The 15,731-nt window shown below is 37.3% G+C and overlaps 1 protein-coding gene across 4 annotated transcripts in view; it reads left to right on the top strand.

The window, feature by feature from the left end:
* Nucleotides 1-2,775: 2,775 nt before the first annotated feature.
* LOC306886172 (papilin-like) overlaps nt 2,776-15,731 on the top strand; it is a 32,363-nt gene continuing 19,407 nt past the window's right edge. Inside the window, exons 1-11 of one of the 4 annotated variants that reach the window (XM_079443087.1) lie at nt 2,844-2,956; nt 4,935-4,980; nt 5,054-5,129; nt 6,248-6,351; nt 7,998-8,058; nt 8,668-8,770; nt 8,916-9,046; nt 10,495-10,618; nt 10,705-10,785; nt 10,870-11,042; nt 13,078-13,201. In XM_079443087.1, the coding sequence (XP_079299213.1) occupies nt 5,079-5,129; nt 6,248-6,351; nt 7,998-8,058; nt 8,668-8,770; nt 8,916-9,046; nt 10,495-10,618; nt 10,705-10,785; nt 10,870-11,042; nt 13,078-13,201 (952 nt within the window). In that variant the 5' untranslated portion in view covers nt 2,844-2,956; nt 4,935-4,980; nt 5,054-5,078. Of the gene's footprint in view, nt 2,961-4,934; nt 4,981-5,053; nt 5,130-6,247; nt 6,352-7,997; nt 8,059-8,667; nt 8,771-8,915; nt 9,047-10,494; nt 10,619-10,704; nt 10,786-10,869; nt 11,043-13,077; nt 13,202-15,731 lie in introns of all 4 variants that reach the window. The other 3 variants (XM_079443085.1, XM_079443086.1, XM_079443084.1) reach the window with 3 other exon arrangements.

Below are 15,731 nucleotides of genomic sequence, written 5' to 3'. Positions count from 1 at the left end.
AAGGCAAGCCCAGAAGCTCAGCCGTCAACTCTGAAGAGACCACAAATGGACTGACGACCCGTTTATTAGGTGCATGTTGGGAATATTTTTGATTACAGAGACTTGTTACAAAGGAGTGAAGGAAACTACATGGACTTGGAAACGTATTTAATAATTACACACTGTGTGCATCTGCTGGTGTGTTTTAGGTCCAGGAGTAAACCAATGTATAATCCGCCAATGCTGATGTTAATTTAAATGTATCTTAGTTCACCCCTTAAATGTTTGGTGTCTGTGCAATGAAAGAATGGCAATCTGCATTTTTTTGCTAACAGAAAGTCCAAGATTATGGTTGAAGAAGATACAAAGCCATGAGACTAGAATCATTAAACTGCCAGTACTTGAAATATGAGGTTGTTGTGAAACTGTAGCAATGACAAAGCATTTTGTGAAGTGAACCCCTGTCATTTAACAAGGTAAAATCACACTCTGCCTGAACACATGATCGACCTACAGAGGATTATCTAACCAAATGTAAAATGTCTGAATCCTGCTGGCGGCTGTACATCTGAGTCAGTAGTTTTAAAGCAATCATTGAAAAACTTTTTTGGACCCTAAATCCTCAGGGTGGTGGTTCGGTTATAGATTACGCCAGCATGAGTTTTGGTGCCCTGTATTGTTGCAAAGTTTATATCCAAATGTATCCTTTTCCAGGTAATCGGTTTAGAAAGATGACTAGATCAAGCTTTGCCATCTGCATGGATTTTCAAGAAGACTTCACCTTGATTTATGGTTCCCTCATCTTATACTCTCAACATTACACAAACTAATCACTTCTTATGCATGAGAGGCTTCTCTGATGAATTTTTGGTCCCTGTCACAATATGCAAAGCCAGCTATTTAGGGGGGGGAAATAGGTATGCTGTTAGTGCATCTAAACCTGATAAAACAGTTCCAGTGATTGGCCTGTTCCCTACATCCTTTAAAGTCAAGAAAACTATCCAATTTGGGAAATTTAGTGGTACTTTCTTTAGTGCAATGTCCACTATTGTTGCAGTGGTTTCACATTAAAAATGCCTTCTAATTTGAATGAGAAATTTGTAAAATATTGGTATAAATTATAATTCCAGATTAAAATCAATGATGTTATCCTTGTATCTTTTAGAAGACCCATACCTTAATAAGTCCCATTCATGAAATATTTTGATACTGGCAAAAGAGGTAATTACGCTATAGTGCACTGTGGGGAAAACACTTGCATAGCACCCTGAATGTATGGTGTTATCTGTCACCACTGTGTAATGTTGTTATGTATTATTATGCTATGTTATGATTTCTGCAGAACACTAAAGGGCTCCTCTGTTGATTGAGTCTGCATACCTGAGTTCATATAGCATTGTGAAAAAAACATGTATTTAATTTTTAACAAATTCATTTTAATGTTTAATGTATATTTAATTTTGATTGCCATTTCAACAAAACTGATTATGGTCCTCTAATATAAAACATTATACTGAAATGTGAAATGTGGTTTCCCAATGGCTATAAAGTTATCACACAACTACATTTAACACTGGATTAAAAAAAGAATAAATATTACAAATCCTATCCTCATGAGCCCAGCGCTAATGAGACCGTGGAAAAAACAGCAGAACCTCATTCTAATAAAGCATGGTGCATGGATGACTTTACACTGCTTTTTCTGCCTCAGTGGTTTGTCTCCGAGTCAATGAGAGTGTAAATGAGATGACCGGTATGATGACCATCAAACATCACTCTGATGAAGATGATCTGGAAGGAGTGGATAAATCCTGTCAATACCAGCTTCTGAAGCTAGAGAGTGCGGCTTGCCTCAGCAGACCAATGCATGTCTTTCTGAACTCTTCATTACACACAATATTTATCATTATACATAAGATCACCTCCATCTTTGTTTAAATAGAGCTTAAATGTCCATTTTTTTGGAAGTCTATAAATAGGTTAATTTACATATTAAACCATAACAAGACTAGAAGATGAATCTGACTCTCACTTTTTGCTTAGTTTACATTTAATACATTTAAATATATTTGATAAAACATATAGAAGAACACTTAATTCATGATTACTGTTTAATTCATAATTATTTATAAAGTTATGCGTTACTGTATGTATTGTTGTTGGTTTTGTTTTGATTTGTTTCTTTGTTAAAAAATACCATGCATGGAGCAAGTAGAATAATTGTTATTCCCAATGATCTACGATGCTTAATATAGATTTCAGTGATTATTCCTCATAAGAATAAAACCGTGCTGATATTCAGAGCAACAGCATGACTGTAAGTGTGATATTCCTTTTATACAACAGTTCAAAACACCATTAGTTTAGATTGAGTTAGTCAGGGTTTTTTGATCTGCCCTTAAAATCAACTGTAAATTGTATTAAAGAGTACAAAAAGTAAAGTAACCTATAAAAAATCAAAACAAGAGAGCAGATTCTTAAATCATTTTCAATCATCATCTTAAACTGCAAAGTCTTATGTCAGAAAGACAGTTATGTGGGTTAACTTGTAGGGATTAATTTTGCCTATTGTGCACCACAAGTATAATAATGTGCATTAAATAAATAGGGTTCATTTTTTATTTCCCATAGTCCTTTAAGACCACATAACAGCTTCAGTGTTTTTGAATGAAGTGCTTAAGTGAATAATTCACAGTGACTGCAGAAAGAGTCATTGACTAACAGCGTGTTACAGTGGACTAGCCAAATTATTCTGCTTCAGAGTGTGTTTGTGTGTGTGTGAGAGAGAGTGTGTGTGTGTGTGTGTGTGTGTGTGTGTGTGAGTGCGTGAGTGAGTGTGTGTGTGTGTGTGTGTGTGTGTGTGTGTGACGCACTGTGGACATTTAACAGCAGTCTTTCTTCCCTCGCGCTCCTCAGAGAGAGACAGAGTTCAGAGAACATCAGCTCAGCTTTCTTTCGACATCCGGAACGAGTCAAAGTGAGTTATATGTTTACGAGATATTGTTCATTGTGTTTCTGTTTCTGAGGGGAAAACAGTTTGTGAGGTTCTCTCTGAAACATGAGCAGTTCATCAAAGTCTGTGTTGAGTGATAGTCTGATCGATCTCTGCTGGAGAATCATATTTCACTCTGTCTGGATTATTGCTTAAAAAGAGTTTAGTATCTGAATGAATGCCGTTGGATGTCTTTTTTACAAAAACTACAGAAAAAAACTATTTTTTTACAGAAACACTGAACTGAAAGTAAACAGTAAGAGAGTAGGCTAATTGAAACATGAATCAAAATAAGTTTTAAATATCCTTTATCAACATTTCTGGTCACATTTTATGTAAAGTGGTGTGAAATGAATTTTTAAAAATACAAATATTACCTACAGTCTCTCAGTCAACATTATATAGGCCTAATTAACAACATGATGTTTAGTTTTAGATGCATCTCAGTCTCGTACAGCAAAGCTGCTTTCTTTTCTTTCATTTCGATGACTGTTTGGTGTGTTTTAATGGGAGAGATTACATATACAAGTAAAGTTTACTTCATATTAATGTCTCTATGAATTTTTGAAAGGTCTGAAATGTTTCACATCTGAACAAGATCTGATACAACACCTATAGGTTTGTTCTGCAGTTCAGAAAAGCACGACTTGCAGCGGCGTTGGCAGGTGGCAGCATGCTCAGACTGGCAGCAAAGCCACCATTTACTGTATTAAAGATCTTTCATAGCTTGTTTCAGGCTGTTTCAACATGATTTCTGAGTGTTGCTTCACTACCCAGAAGTCTAGTGTATACAGGCATCACTGAGCTGAAGCGCTTTCACCGTTGGCTGCCCCAAATCAAAGTTACAGTAATTTGCTTCAAACAATAGTGTCACACATACAGCACTGACACTGAAAACAAACCCCAGTGCCCTCGGATCACTGCTACACCAGGCACATTCAGAAATTAAGAACTGGCTGCTTTTAATGAATGTGGATCTGGATGATGAGTTAGGATGATGGGAAGAGGAATTGATTGAACTGCATTTACACAACTGAGGACAAACTAATAACTCATTTTGCTGAATTATCATTTCATATGGCCATCTGAGACAGATTTTAAGGTTCGTTGCTTTTCAAAGTCTGCAGGTTTTGCACTTGGCGTGCACTAATTAATTGTAAACATTCAAAAATGTTGTATCACAGTCGTGCAAGTGCTCCTATGTGCTACAAGATGATTGGGACCTGAGGCTTAGTTATATCTGAATAAATCTGATATTCAATGTTCAACTGTTTCAGTTCAGTCAAAACAATTAATGCATCCATCCATCCATCCATCCATCCATCCATCAAAACTGCATCCTGTTTGCTATTTCAGTTATTTTTCACTTCAAAATCAGAATTTGAATTGAGATTTTAAAGGTATTCTGAAGTCTGTTTTTAATTCAGTTTCACAGAAAGTGCGGTGTATGAACTTTGTACTTTTATTTTTAGCTTCAGACTATGAATTAATATAGTCAGAGGATATCAAATATGTTTGGGTCAGTTTTAAAGCACTTATTGATCACATTTGTTTCTGTGCAAATTGTTTTGTGTTCTGAATGGCTTGAAAGTTTGGTATTGTGTTGTTTAGTGTATGTTGCACAGTTTTGTTTTGCTTTTCCTCAGCAAAAAAATCTCTGACTTCATGCTTGTTTTTTGACAGTTCAGGGCTGTGAATTGTTCATTCTAGGGTACTAAATAAAGGAAAATCTAAAGTTTTGATTTGCATGGCGATGGTTGCAAATTTTCAAACTCAAATAGTGCTTTCCTGGGGCTGTTTGGCATGTGTTCCTGCGTTGCCAATCTAATGTTTTTTTCCTTGTTATTTTTCTTCATAATTCATGTTTTGAGCCGAGGTGATGTGTCTTGTCTGTTTGAGCATGCACAGCTTCAGGGCTTTTCCAAATGAACCGAAAGCTAACACACACCTTTGTCTGTTGCAGGACGGACGGACGTTGGGTGTGTGAACATTGAATTGTCAGAAAACAGGTATATTGTCCACGTGTCATCTGGACACATAATATTTTGTGGTTTAAGCATGTGTGCTGTGTGTTGTATCCAGTCAGGATTGACTTTGAGTCATCAGGATGCTGTCGGTTGTGGCCTGTCTACAGCTGCTACTGGCCTCTGCTTTCATGGTGAGTGAAATATTGCAGTAGTCTATAACAGATGACCGATCCAGTCAATAAATTACACTTGCATCATCATGTAAGGTAGAAGGAAATCTGAAACAGAGATGTGTAACTGTTAAGCACATGGTGTGAGAGGACAAACCTCATCTGCTTTAAAATTCATATCTAAATGCTGGCCACGTTTCATATACTCAGAAACATAGTACAGAAATACTCAACTGATCTGTTTGTTCAGGAACATACAGTATGTAATATTAAAAAACAATAGTGGCCCCCAGAATATTTGGAGATATTTGAGCACTTAAGTCACACTTAAAGTCGCAATGAAATTGATTTTTCTTCTGTATTATAATGTGCATCTGAGTTTGGGGGGCGGGACTTTCTATGCATCAGTTGTTGATTGGTTGTTGAGATGTGGGCGTGGCTCTCAGTTTAATCTCATTGAATGGAGAAATCCTGGCTGCATAGGTTAATTTGTTTTTCATGCGAGAAGAAATGGTGTGGAGTGACACTCATTTATGGCAGCTATATAGAAAATCAGTTGTCTGGAAAAGCTGTCAGTTTTACAGTTCAGCATCATAATTCGAAAAACACAGAATACCAAGATCGACCAATCAAAATAAAGCATTCCAGAGATGTTGTGCATTAATAAAATGTAACTGATACGAGCAAAATATTTCAGTTATCTTAAAATACCAGAGTGATGACACGAAAATTCACCCTTTCTACTTGGCAAATACTTGATGCAGTGTGAATTATTGTTAATGATTTATCCATGTTTCTGTTAAAAAAATGTCATGACTGGACCTTCCAGTGAAAATGACAGATTTCTCTCCAGATTTCTTTTCTGATCATTTTCTTAACTCCGCCCCTGCAAGCTCCCCTCCGCTTTTGAGAGCCACGCCCACATCTCAACATCCAATCAACAACTGCTGCACTGAACCAAGTCCTGCCTTACATTACATTACGTTTTTTTCTTTTCAGATCATCATTTAGGATGTATATCATAATGTGGCAGAAAATATCTGTCGCAGCTTACATTTCCTCGTGACTTTAACTAACTTCATACAGTATGTGATTTGATAAAAACTGATGATTTGCTAACTTGCTAACCGTGTTCATAGCAACCCACCGGTGATTTCTGGGAGGAGTGGGGCCCGTATGGCGAATGCAGTCGCAGCTGTGGCGGTGGGGTTACGGTGAGGAGGAGACGATGTGTAACCCAGCGGTGAGTGGCAGACTCTCATCACTTTCACAGCCTCATGTCATTGAGAGACTTCTAATGTCATCCAGTGGCCTTCGATGAGTTAACTTGAGTTAGTTCAGGGACGAAACAGATGTCAAGGGGTTCATCAGAGCTGAAAACGAGATTTTGAACAGTGCTTTGAATGCACAGGAGAGAGAGAGTTATTCTTCTGTAGCTGAAAGGAGAATATCCAGTTGAAAAGAAGACTGTAAACTCATAGGAATTGCTAGTAAATTTTACTAAGAAACGGCAAGTGAATTAAATGTGAAATTATGTAAAAAAGTAGAAATATTTCTTGTTCCATGCATAATCTTTACTATCCAACTTTCCATTGGTTCTCCACACTAAGAAAAAAAAAGGTTATTTTAAGAACTGATTACTGAAAGGTTATTTGAGGAACCAAAACATGGTTCTTGTATGGCATCACTGCAAACCCCCTTTTGGAACCTTTGTTTTTAAAAGTGTATCATCTGTTCATCTTACAGAAGTAATATGCAGTGTTTCTTTTGTCACACACACCGATTTAGTCAAGTATGCACTTTAAGAGGAACGTGGTGCATTGTATAACTGTGTGTTTCAGTGATAGGGTCTTAGCTGGGGAAAGTCTTCACCAGGACATTGAGAGCTTTGGTCATAAATCTGGGTGTTGGAATCTGGTCTGCGTGTTTAGTCTTGCATTTTTACTCAGTGAAAACTAGGCAGATTTTCTATAAATGTACCACTCCTCTTTAAATCATTGGCCTAGCTCAAAAGAAGTTCATACAGTATTCCTACCAGTTGGAATGTCTTTGTTTGCTTGAAATTATTATTGTTAATGTTATTATGCATGCACGATGCATTGAGAAACACAAAGGTGCATGTGTGTCAGAACTTGCGTTTGACAAGTGAACTCAATAACATGTGAGAATTTTGAGCTTCTGAATACACTTCTCGCTCAAGACTAGAACGTCCCCCTGAGGCGATGTTTCTGGGACTTTCAGACGTCTCTCTTCCAGCATGGTGCAAGTGTTAATATCTGTGCACTCCTGCGTCTTTTTGTCTCGCTGTGTGAATCACACACTGCTCCCTGACTTCCCTCACAATATTACCATCTGTCATGTGCTGACATAACATTAGGAAATACTGGAAACTCCACGCAGCTGTATCTGATCATTATTGATGTTAATGATGTATGAGGATGATGCCTTTGGACCAGACGAGTAAACGTATGAAGTAGTGCAGACACACTTGGTACACACCTATAAGTACACCTATAACACTTGTTATGATCTCAGTGCTTTTGTGTGTCTGCGTGGGTGTGTTTCTTTAGCGAGGGCGTGCGTTTGTATGCATCCTTTGACATGTCTATAATATGACACTTGATTTTTGGGTGTTATAATTGAACACTTTTTATTTTCATGTATGCATAATGCAATATATGTTTGGCAATTGCCAGTTACCATGCTAAATTACAGTAATGTTACACAACAACACTGAGCAATTTCTCAGATTAAAAAAAAAAGCACGTTAAAAACATTGTCAGCTGCAAATATGAATACTTGGTTTTACCAGATCGCCTTGTAGTACTGTGTTTTGTGAAAACATCCTAGTAAAATCTCACCTTTAGTTCTCGTGTCCTCTTTCTACAGAACTGATGGAGGTCATAGCTGTGTGGGTCCAGAGAAGTCCTATCGCTCATGTAATATCCAGGTACACACTGGAAACCTGACCCATGTGCATGTTAGACATTAAATTTTATATCTGATCAATTAGTGCCATACTAAAGTTCATTGCTTTTGGGCATTGCATACTATATTTTGCTTTGACATTATTAATATCTACATTATCATTCAAAAGTTTGTGATCATAAGTGTTTTTGAAAGAAGACTGGACTTTATTGATCAAAAATACAGTAAAAAACAGTAAAATTGTAACTATTGCCATTTAAAATAGCAGTTTTCTGTCAATATGTGTTAAAATGTAACTGATTGCTGTGATCTGCAGCTGTATTTTCAGCATCATTACTCCAGTCTTCAGTGTCACATGATCTTCAGAAATCATAATAATATACTGATTTACTGCTCAACAAACATTTCTGATTATTATCAATGTTGAACCCAGTTGTGCTGCACAATATTTTTTTTTCCCAGGATTCTTTGATGAATAAAACATTCAAAAGAACAGCATTTTTTTCCAAACTGAACATTTTTGTAGCATTATAAAGGTTTTTACTGTCACTTTGGATCAATTTAATACATCCATGCTGAATCAAAGTATTAATTTTCTGACCCCAAACCTTCTTTTTGTCTGAGTTATCAGGACTGTCCCGAGGGATCCAGGGATTTCAGAGAGGAGCAGTGCTCTCAGTTTGATGGCACTGATTTTCAAGGAAAGCGTTACAAATGGCTGCCATACTACGGTGGTATGTACAGACAGGAAGTGATTCTGTGTGGCAGGGCTGATTCACCTCAAAATGAACATTTGAGCATGGAATACTAGAGGTTTAGCAGAAAATCTGTGCAGGTGACAGTGCCGATGTTATGCTGTATCTTCCCTCTTCTCTTCAGGAGAAAACCCCTGTGAGCTCAACTGCATTCCCAGAGGAGAGAACTTCTACTATCGGCACAAGTCTGCGGTGGTGGACGGCACACCCTGCCATCCCGGAGCAAAGGACATCTGTGTGGACGGGCTCTGTAAGGTTAGCGCAACAGTCTACTTCAGTCATCTACACTTACTTTAACTTTAACTTAGTGTGGAATAAATCTCATATCATTTTTGAAAGAGTAGTGGATAACTGAAGCCCAGTAGTGTATCTACATTTCATTTTATCTGTTTATAGACAGAACCACTCTTGGTAAATTCTCTTTGAGTGGTTTCTAAATTCATTCCCCATTACTGCACCGCTGCTAAAGCCATCTAAACACTGCTTGTGTAACAAATCCCCTGCCCACAGGAACACATTTCAGAACAAGTACTGGCAGACCTCAATTCGCCTGCTTTGTTCCTGTTAGAGAGCTCAGTCCAAAGTTCAGTTTTTGTGAGCCCCCTATAAGAAATGTCTAATCGGAAATGACCAGCCCAATTATGGAGGTCTTTCTTAAAAGGATAGTTCACCCAAAAAAGAAACTCCTGTCACTGTTTACTCAATGTTGTTCCAAACCCAGACTTGTGTTCATCTTCAGAACACATGGAAGATATTTTTAATGAAACCTGAGAGATTTCTTAATTTCACTGCTGGTTATACTCTGTATAATTGTGTATGTGACATAAAACTCTTGAATCTTCTGTCCCTCCATACAATCAAAACTTTGATGCTTTATAAAGAGATTGTGAAAGTAATTGCTTTATTTAATGAAATATTTAATTTGGGCTTTTACTCACATTAGGGTCATTAATGTTAACTAGAACTACAAAAAACAAAAGAACTAAAAATATATATAAATAAACATATATTTAATTTCATCTAATTGCCAAGGCAACATTTTTTTATTTTCATTTAGGTTAAAATGAATGAAAATGTTAAATATTAAGAAAAATGACAAAACACAAAACAAAATCTTTAACAAAAATTAAAATGAAAACTAGTAATAAAACATAAGTCTCTCAGAGATAACACTGATTCACATCAGCACGCATACACAGAGCACATCAAATGTTATGAAACACGAAGAGTGAGAAAATGATGACATAATTTTCTTTTGAATCATCTAACCCTTTAAAACTGACTATCATCCAGACATCCCTCCCGACTGACTAGTCAATCATGGAAATATGCAGTTTTGCACATCCCTAGTGCAGGTGCTTTCTTGCCTGCTGTGGTTTAGTAAATATTATGACTGCCTAACAGCTTTAAATTCTTGGGATTCATTTTAACGTTTAGTCATTTGTTCTTGGTTTTTCAATGAGGTCTACTCAGAATAATCAGCATATGCATTGCTTTAAATTTGACATTTTAAAAGTAGGAAGACAGTGAAAACAGTGAACTTTCTTTTTTTGTTTAAAAAAGCGTAAGAGCCTTTAATTGGCTGTTTGAGATTTCTCAGTGGACATCACAATCTTTGTTAAATCGCGCAGCCTCAGTCCCTGTATTTGACCTTGACTGTGGAGGGAACTACAGCTCTGCTTCTGTTCTTTGTCTGCTCACAGCGTCTCGGCTGTGATAACATGCTGGAGTCGCTCCAGGAGGAGGATCCCTGTCTACAGTGTGGAGGAAACGGACAGTCATGCAGTCTAGTCAAAAACAATTTCTCAATGCGAAACCTGCCCAAAGGTAAACTCAACCCAAGATACAACCGCATTTACATTTTATATGTATGATCCTGTGCCTGAAAACATAGATTTATCTCTTGCTTACAGGTTACAATCAGATGTTCATCATCCCTGTTGGGGCGACCACTATACGCATCAAGGAAGCAGTACCAACACGCAATTACCTTGGTGAGTGTATGTGAGTAAGATCCTAATCCTAATATTTTCATCAGCATCACTGACTGTTTTATCCTTGCATTTTTCCTCTGACAGCAATCAAAAACCTGCGTGGTGAGTACTACCTTAACGGACATTGGGTGATCGATGTATCTCGTGCCACATCTATTGCTGGCACCGTGCTGTATTACCAGAGGGGAACCGAGGGTGAAACAACTCCTGAGATAATCACAGGCCGCGGCCCGACCACTGAGCCCCTAGTGATAGAGGTGAGAGCCCATTTGAGGTCACCTATTAGATATTAATGTTGGAACTAGAAATGCACAATTAATCAAAATAAAACTGAAAGTGTGATATTGCTAGTGCAGACATCCAACAGTAAATGCTCTGAGCTAATTGAATAAATATATGAGCTGCATGTTTCAGAGTGAAGCATGGCGCTGTGTTCATTTACACGTGAGCAGCTCATGATCCGGTGGTGTTTTTAGCATCTCGGCGTGTCTCATAGTAAATGCTGCTCCACATGAGCACACCGGATTAAAATACAATCGCTCAAAACACTTCAGGAGGTGGTCTGGGATGCATTCTAGACAAAACTGGACAAGTGTAAATGCATCTGGTTGTTGAAACCACAAATGTAAGTTTTACTCCTCCCAAAATGTTAAAATGATAAACGTGTGAGAGCGTGTTATAAGCTATATGACGTGTCATAGCTAGATATGACAGCACTAATGCAACACGCACTGCTGCAGATGAGTGGCTGAGTAGCTCTTCAGCAAGTCGACGTGCAAATTGCCGCAAATGAAACTGAAAGTAGGCGCTCAACACACAATCATATTCATTAAAAGTAATAAGTCTAACTTATCTTTCCAGTGCTGATGCCGCTCTCTCTCCTGTTGCAATCTTGAAATTAGCTGATGATGAATAAAATGCAGTGCATATCTGTTGCTTTTGTTGACGTGAACTCCATTAAATTTGCATATATAGCGCGGGAATTGAAGATCAGGGCCCGTTTTCACAAAACATTTTATCTTAGCACTTAGAGTTCTCCTAAATAGCAGTAAAGGTTTTTAGCTAAGAGTTTTCTCTTAAAACCTATTCACAAAGCTGCTGAGACACACTTTTACTAAGGAATAGAGAGAAGTCTTAAGCTCAGAGTGAGGGGGCGGGGTTGACCTTGTTGCTATGGATGACATCAGCATGCTTACTAACTCTGCACACAGTGATTGGCTGATAGGGGTCTCTGACAGAGATTTATTCATAGAAATATTGTAGAGCACGATATTATGTTGCCATATCCAAATAAAAATTTTAACATACTAAGGCCCGGTTTCACAGACAGGGCTTAAACTAAGCCAGGATTAGATCAAAGTTCAATTAAGACATTTAAGCAATTTTTATGAACGTGCTTAGAAAAAACATTACTGGTGTGCATCTTGAGACAAATCAAAGGCACTGATATATTTTAAGATCAGTCGGTGCAAGTTTCTTTCAGTTGGAACAGCTCAGACTTACATTTTAGTCCAGGACTAGGCTTAAGCCTTGTCTGTGAAACCGGGGGTAAGTGTTTTACTAATTAAACCAATATATGTTCAGCTAATTGTCAGTCTCTTACATGTGTGCTTCTCGTAGCGGATGCATATAAACCACCTTTTAATTAATAGAGTAGAATAATCGTGGCTGATAGTAAGACATGCAAACGTATAAGAAAAGCAAACTGGACGCAAGAACAGCTGTAACTTCTTGCCCAACTGGTTAATAACAAGGATATAATCAAAGGAAAATTTGGAGTTGGGATAACCTCCAAACCTTAAAGGCGATACCTTTTTAAAAGCTCATTATCGTCAAATGTTTCTAAAATGTTTATATTCTGAGGCAGATTGCCGGCAACAGCCACTTTAGGATAGTTGTGAGCTGGTCTTAGTGACTTAGGTCCTCTTCAGTACTCCTAACGTTTCACAGATTTAGCAGCTAGTTTTAGTGCTGAAACACTTTGTGAAATACTCTTAGAGCAAAAATTTAGGAGTCCTACTTTTAGCCTTAAGATGTTTTCTGAGTACGGGCCCCAGATTTATATCCGTCTTGCGGAGACAAATTTATGTGGCCAATTATAAATGGAACTGTTTTAACAAATCAAATAGTTTTCCGATCAGAGAAAACGCATGAAGTAACCAGGTATAAACTGGCCCAAAAGTAAAATCCAAGACCACTGCAATAAAGAAGAGCCTGCAACTGTGTGCCTTCACCTGTTTGAGACATATTTTACACAGAACACTATGACCATCAGTGTCTGTTTCTCTTCAGCTCATCACTCAAGAGGGCAATGAGGGAGTGGAGTATGAGTATTATCTGCCGAACGGACGCTCGATGGAGGGATATTACTGGAGCTACGGCTCCTGGTCTGCCTGCAGCAAGGAGTGCGGCTCAGGTCAGTGTCAGAGCACCAATAAGCAGTTTGCATTTAAGGAAATATGGCAGGTTTAGCCTCTGGGTTTTGTAGAAGGACACAGGAAGAGTGTCTGTTTCATTTAAGGCAAGATACTACAGGCAAAACCATTGTATTTTAATGCACTGGTCATAATTTAGACTAGTGGAAAGAAAACAAGATACACATTTAAGTGTTTTATTACAATGATCTATTTGCATCTGTAGATTTCAATTATAATACATATCGTTAATGGCTGCTTTCTCAAAAATGAGTCAGAAATCTCCACTTCAGCAGCGCTGGAAACTTTGTCTGAAAGTTTCATTCCTATCTATATTCTGAAGGGCTTTACAGAGGGGTTTGTTTATGTTGTTGTTACTACACTGTATTCATGAAAACATGGTGCTTTTTTCTGACTTTAATATGGTTCTGACAGTATTTTCTGATTTATGGAGTGATAACGAGAAACTCAAAATGCCCTCTGTAATAACCCTCTCTAATATGTCAACAAAATGACACAAGAACTTTGAACCTGGCTTTATGTAATGTTCAGATTTCTGTTTTGGATATTTTTGCAAATGAGTGCATATTTAGTCTCATTTGCATACACTACAAAATGACAACATAATAATGTAACATCTAAATTACCTGGCTTTATTCAAGTCAAAAATATTATGTATTATATTATTATATACTGTATTACTGTATTATTGTATTGGTAAATCAACTTATACAATAATTTATACCATCAAAACAAGTTTAAGTGGGTTAAATCATGTAGATTTAAGGTTACCAAAACGTTGCAGTGTATATAAACATAACATTTCAGAAACCTGTCTTGATGTACTGTGATTAAGTGAAGTATGGCTTTTTAGCTGTAAAGCAGCTCTTAAGACAATAGTGTCATAACTCAACTCAATTTAGTTCAAATTCGGATTACTGCCAGAAACAGCTAACTAGGCTTTTTAAATGGCTATGTTGTGGAGTCTGTTAAAAATGCATAGAATTGTGTCATAAACACCCTGGACTGATCAGGACTGATAGGGTGTGTATCAAAGCAGCCAGCTCCAGTAGAGCCAAGCGGCACATCCTGAGGAAGGTAAGCTCAAAAGTGGCACTGTTTGAAGAATATGAAGGGGATGTTTAATTTCTGGCATATTTCATCTCTGATTAAAGACTAGCTACAGCAGGAATCTTCAGGCAGTGTAGATGTTGTTTTCACTGAAGTACATCAGGAGCAATTGCAGTTGAGAAGCGTATCATCAGAGCTTGGGAGGGCTGCTGTTCATGAGATGCACATGATGATGTATAATAACAGTCTTTATGAATATCTAGTAAGAAGGAAAGCAGAACGGGGCTGGGTGCTAATATACAGCAGCTTATGCTGTAACTGTTGATTCTGCAAGTCTGAACAAAAAATATTTCAAACCTGGAAGACTTTGGTCATTGTTCTTTTCATGTTTATTAATTTGTGTTCATATAATGCAGGGATTCCCAAATGTTTTTGTCAGCCAGATCCCTTAAAATATTTTTTTTTGCTTGAAATAGCTCAGAAAAGTTCATGTTTCAGTAATTTAACAATGCATTTGCATGTTTACAGTTCTCTGGTGTTGGTTAATGGTCACATTGACTTGCAGATGAACAAATAAAATATTAATATTTTTAGTGTTCAAGTGTTTTAATTATTATTACTTTACATTTTTATGATTTGACTAATTATTAACTTTTTATCAGCTCACAAACCCACTGCAGTTATTTCATTAAGCCCAGTTTAGGAAACCCTGGTGTAATGTAATGTTTCATGATTTTATGATATTGATATAAATATAGAATTTGTGTTTTCTTCACTTTTTTATATCAATATGGTACTTTAATGGTAAGTAACAAATTTGATAAAGTGATCTGAAAGTAATCTAAAAAGTAGTCAGAATACATTACCTAAAATGAGTAACCAAGATTATTTTACTAACTACAGTTTTCATCATGTAATTTGTAATCAGTAACGGACTACAAATTGTAAGGACTGTAATCCACTCTCATTGGATATGCACAAATTTACACTGATCATACCAGCCTGTTCATGTTGTCATTAAAGCAAAATAAGGACCAAATACTGGGATTTTTAACAAGGGAAAAGCCTGCTGATGTCACTGTTAGTACAGTGTATTTCAACCTTTTTGACTCTTAGGCCACTCATCGTCAAAAATTATATTCAAAGATATTTCTGTGGTAATGACAAAGAAGCTAATTTTCAAACCTTCATTATGTACAGTAAGTAGTGGCAACATATTAAAATAATTCTGAATAATTCAAATAATTAAATCACATAATTCCAGAATAAACATAGCTGACTCTGGGCTGAGCTCAGGGGCTGGAGCCATCACTGGGCTATACTCTTGGGCTGGAGCCATCACTGGGCTATACTCAGGGGCTGGAGCCATCCTTGGGCTGTACTCAGGGGCTGGAGCCATCACTGGGCTGTACTCAGGAGCTGGAACCGACACTGGGCTGTACTCTGGGGCTGGAGCCAACA

Source organism: Barbus barbus (assembly GCF_936440315.1).
Source record: "Barbus barbus genome assembly, chromosome: 20".
Taxonomy (NCBI): domain Eukaryota; kingdom Metazoa; phylum Chordata; class Actinopteri; order Cypriniformes; family Cyprinidae; genus Barbus; species Barbus barbus.
The sequence above is the reverse complement of the archived record's forward strand: the minus strand, read 5'-3'. Positions and strand labels throughout refer to the sequence as shown.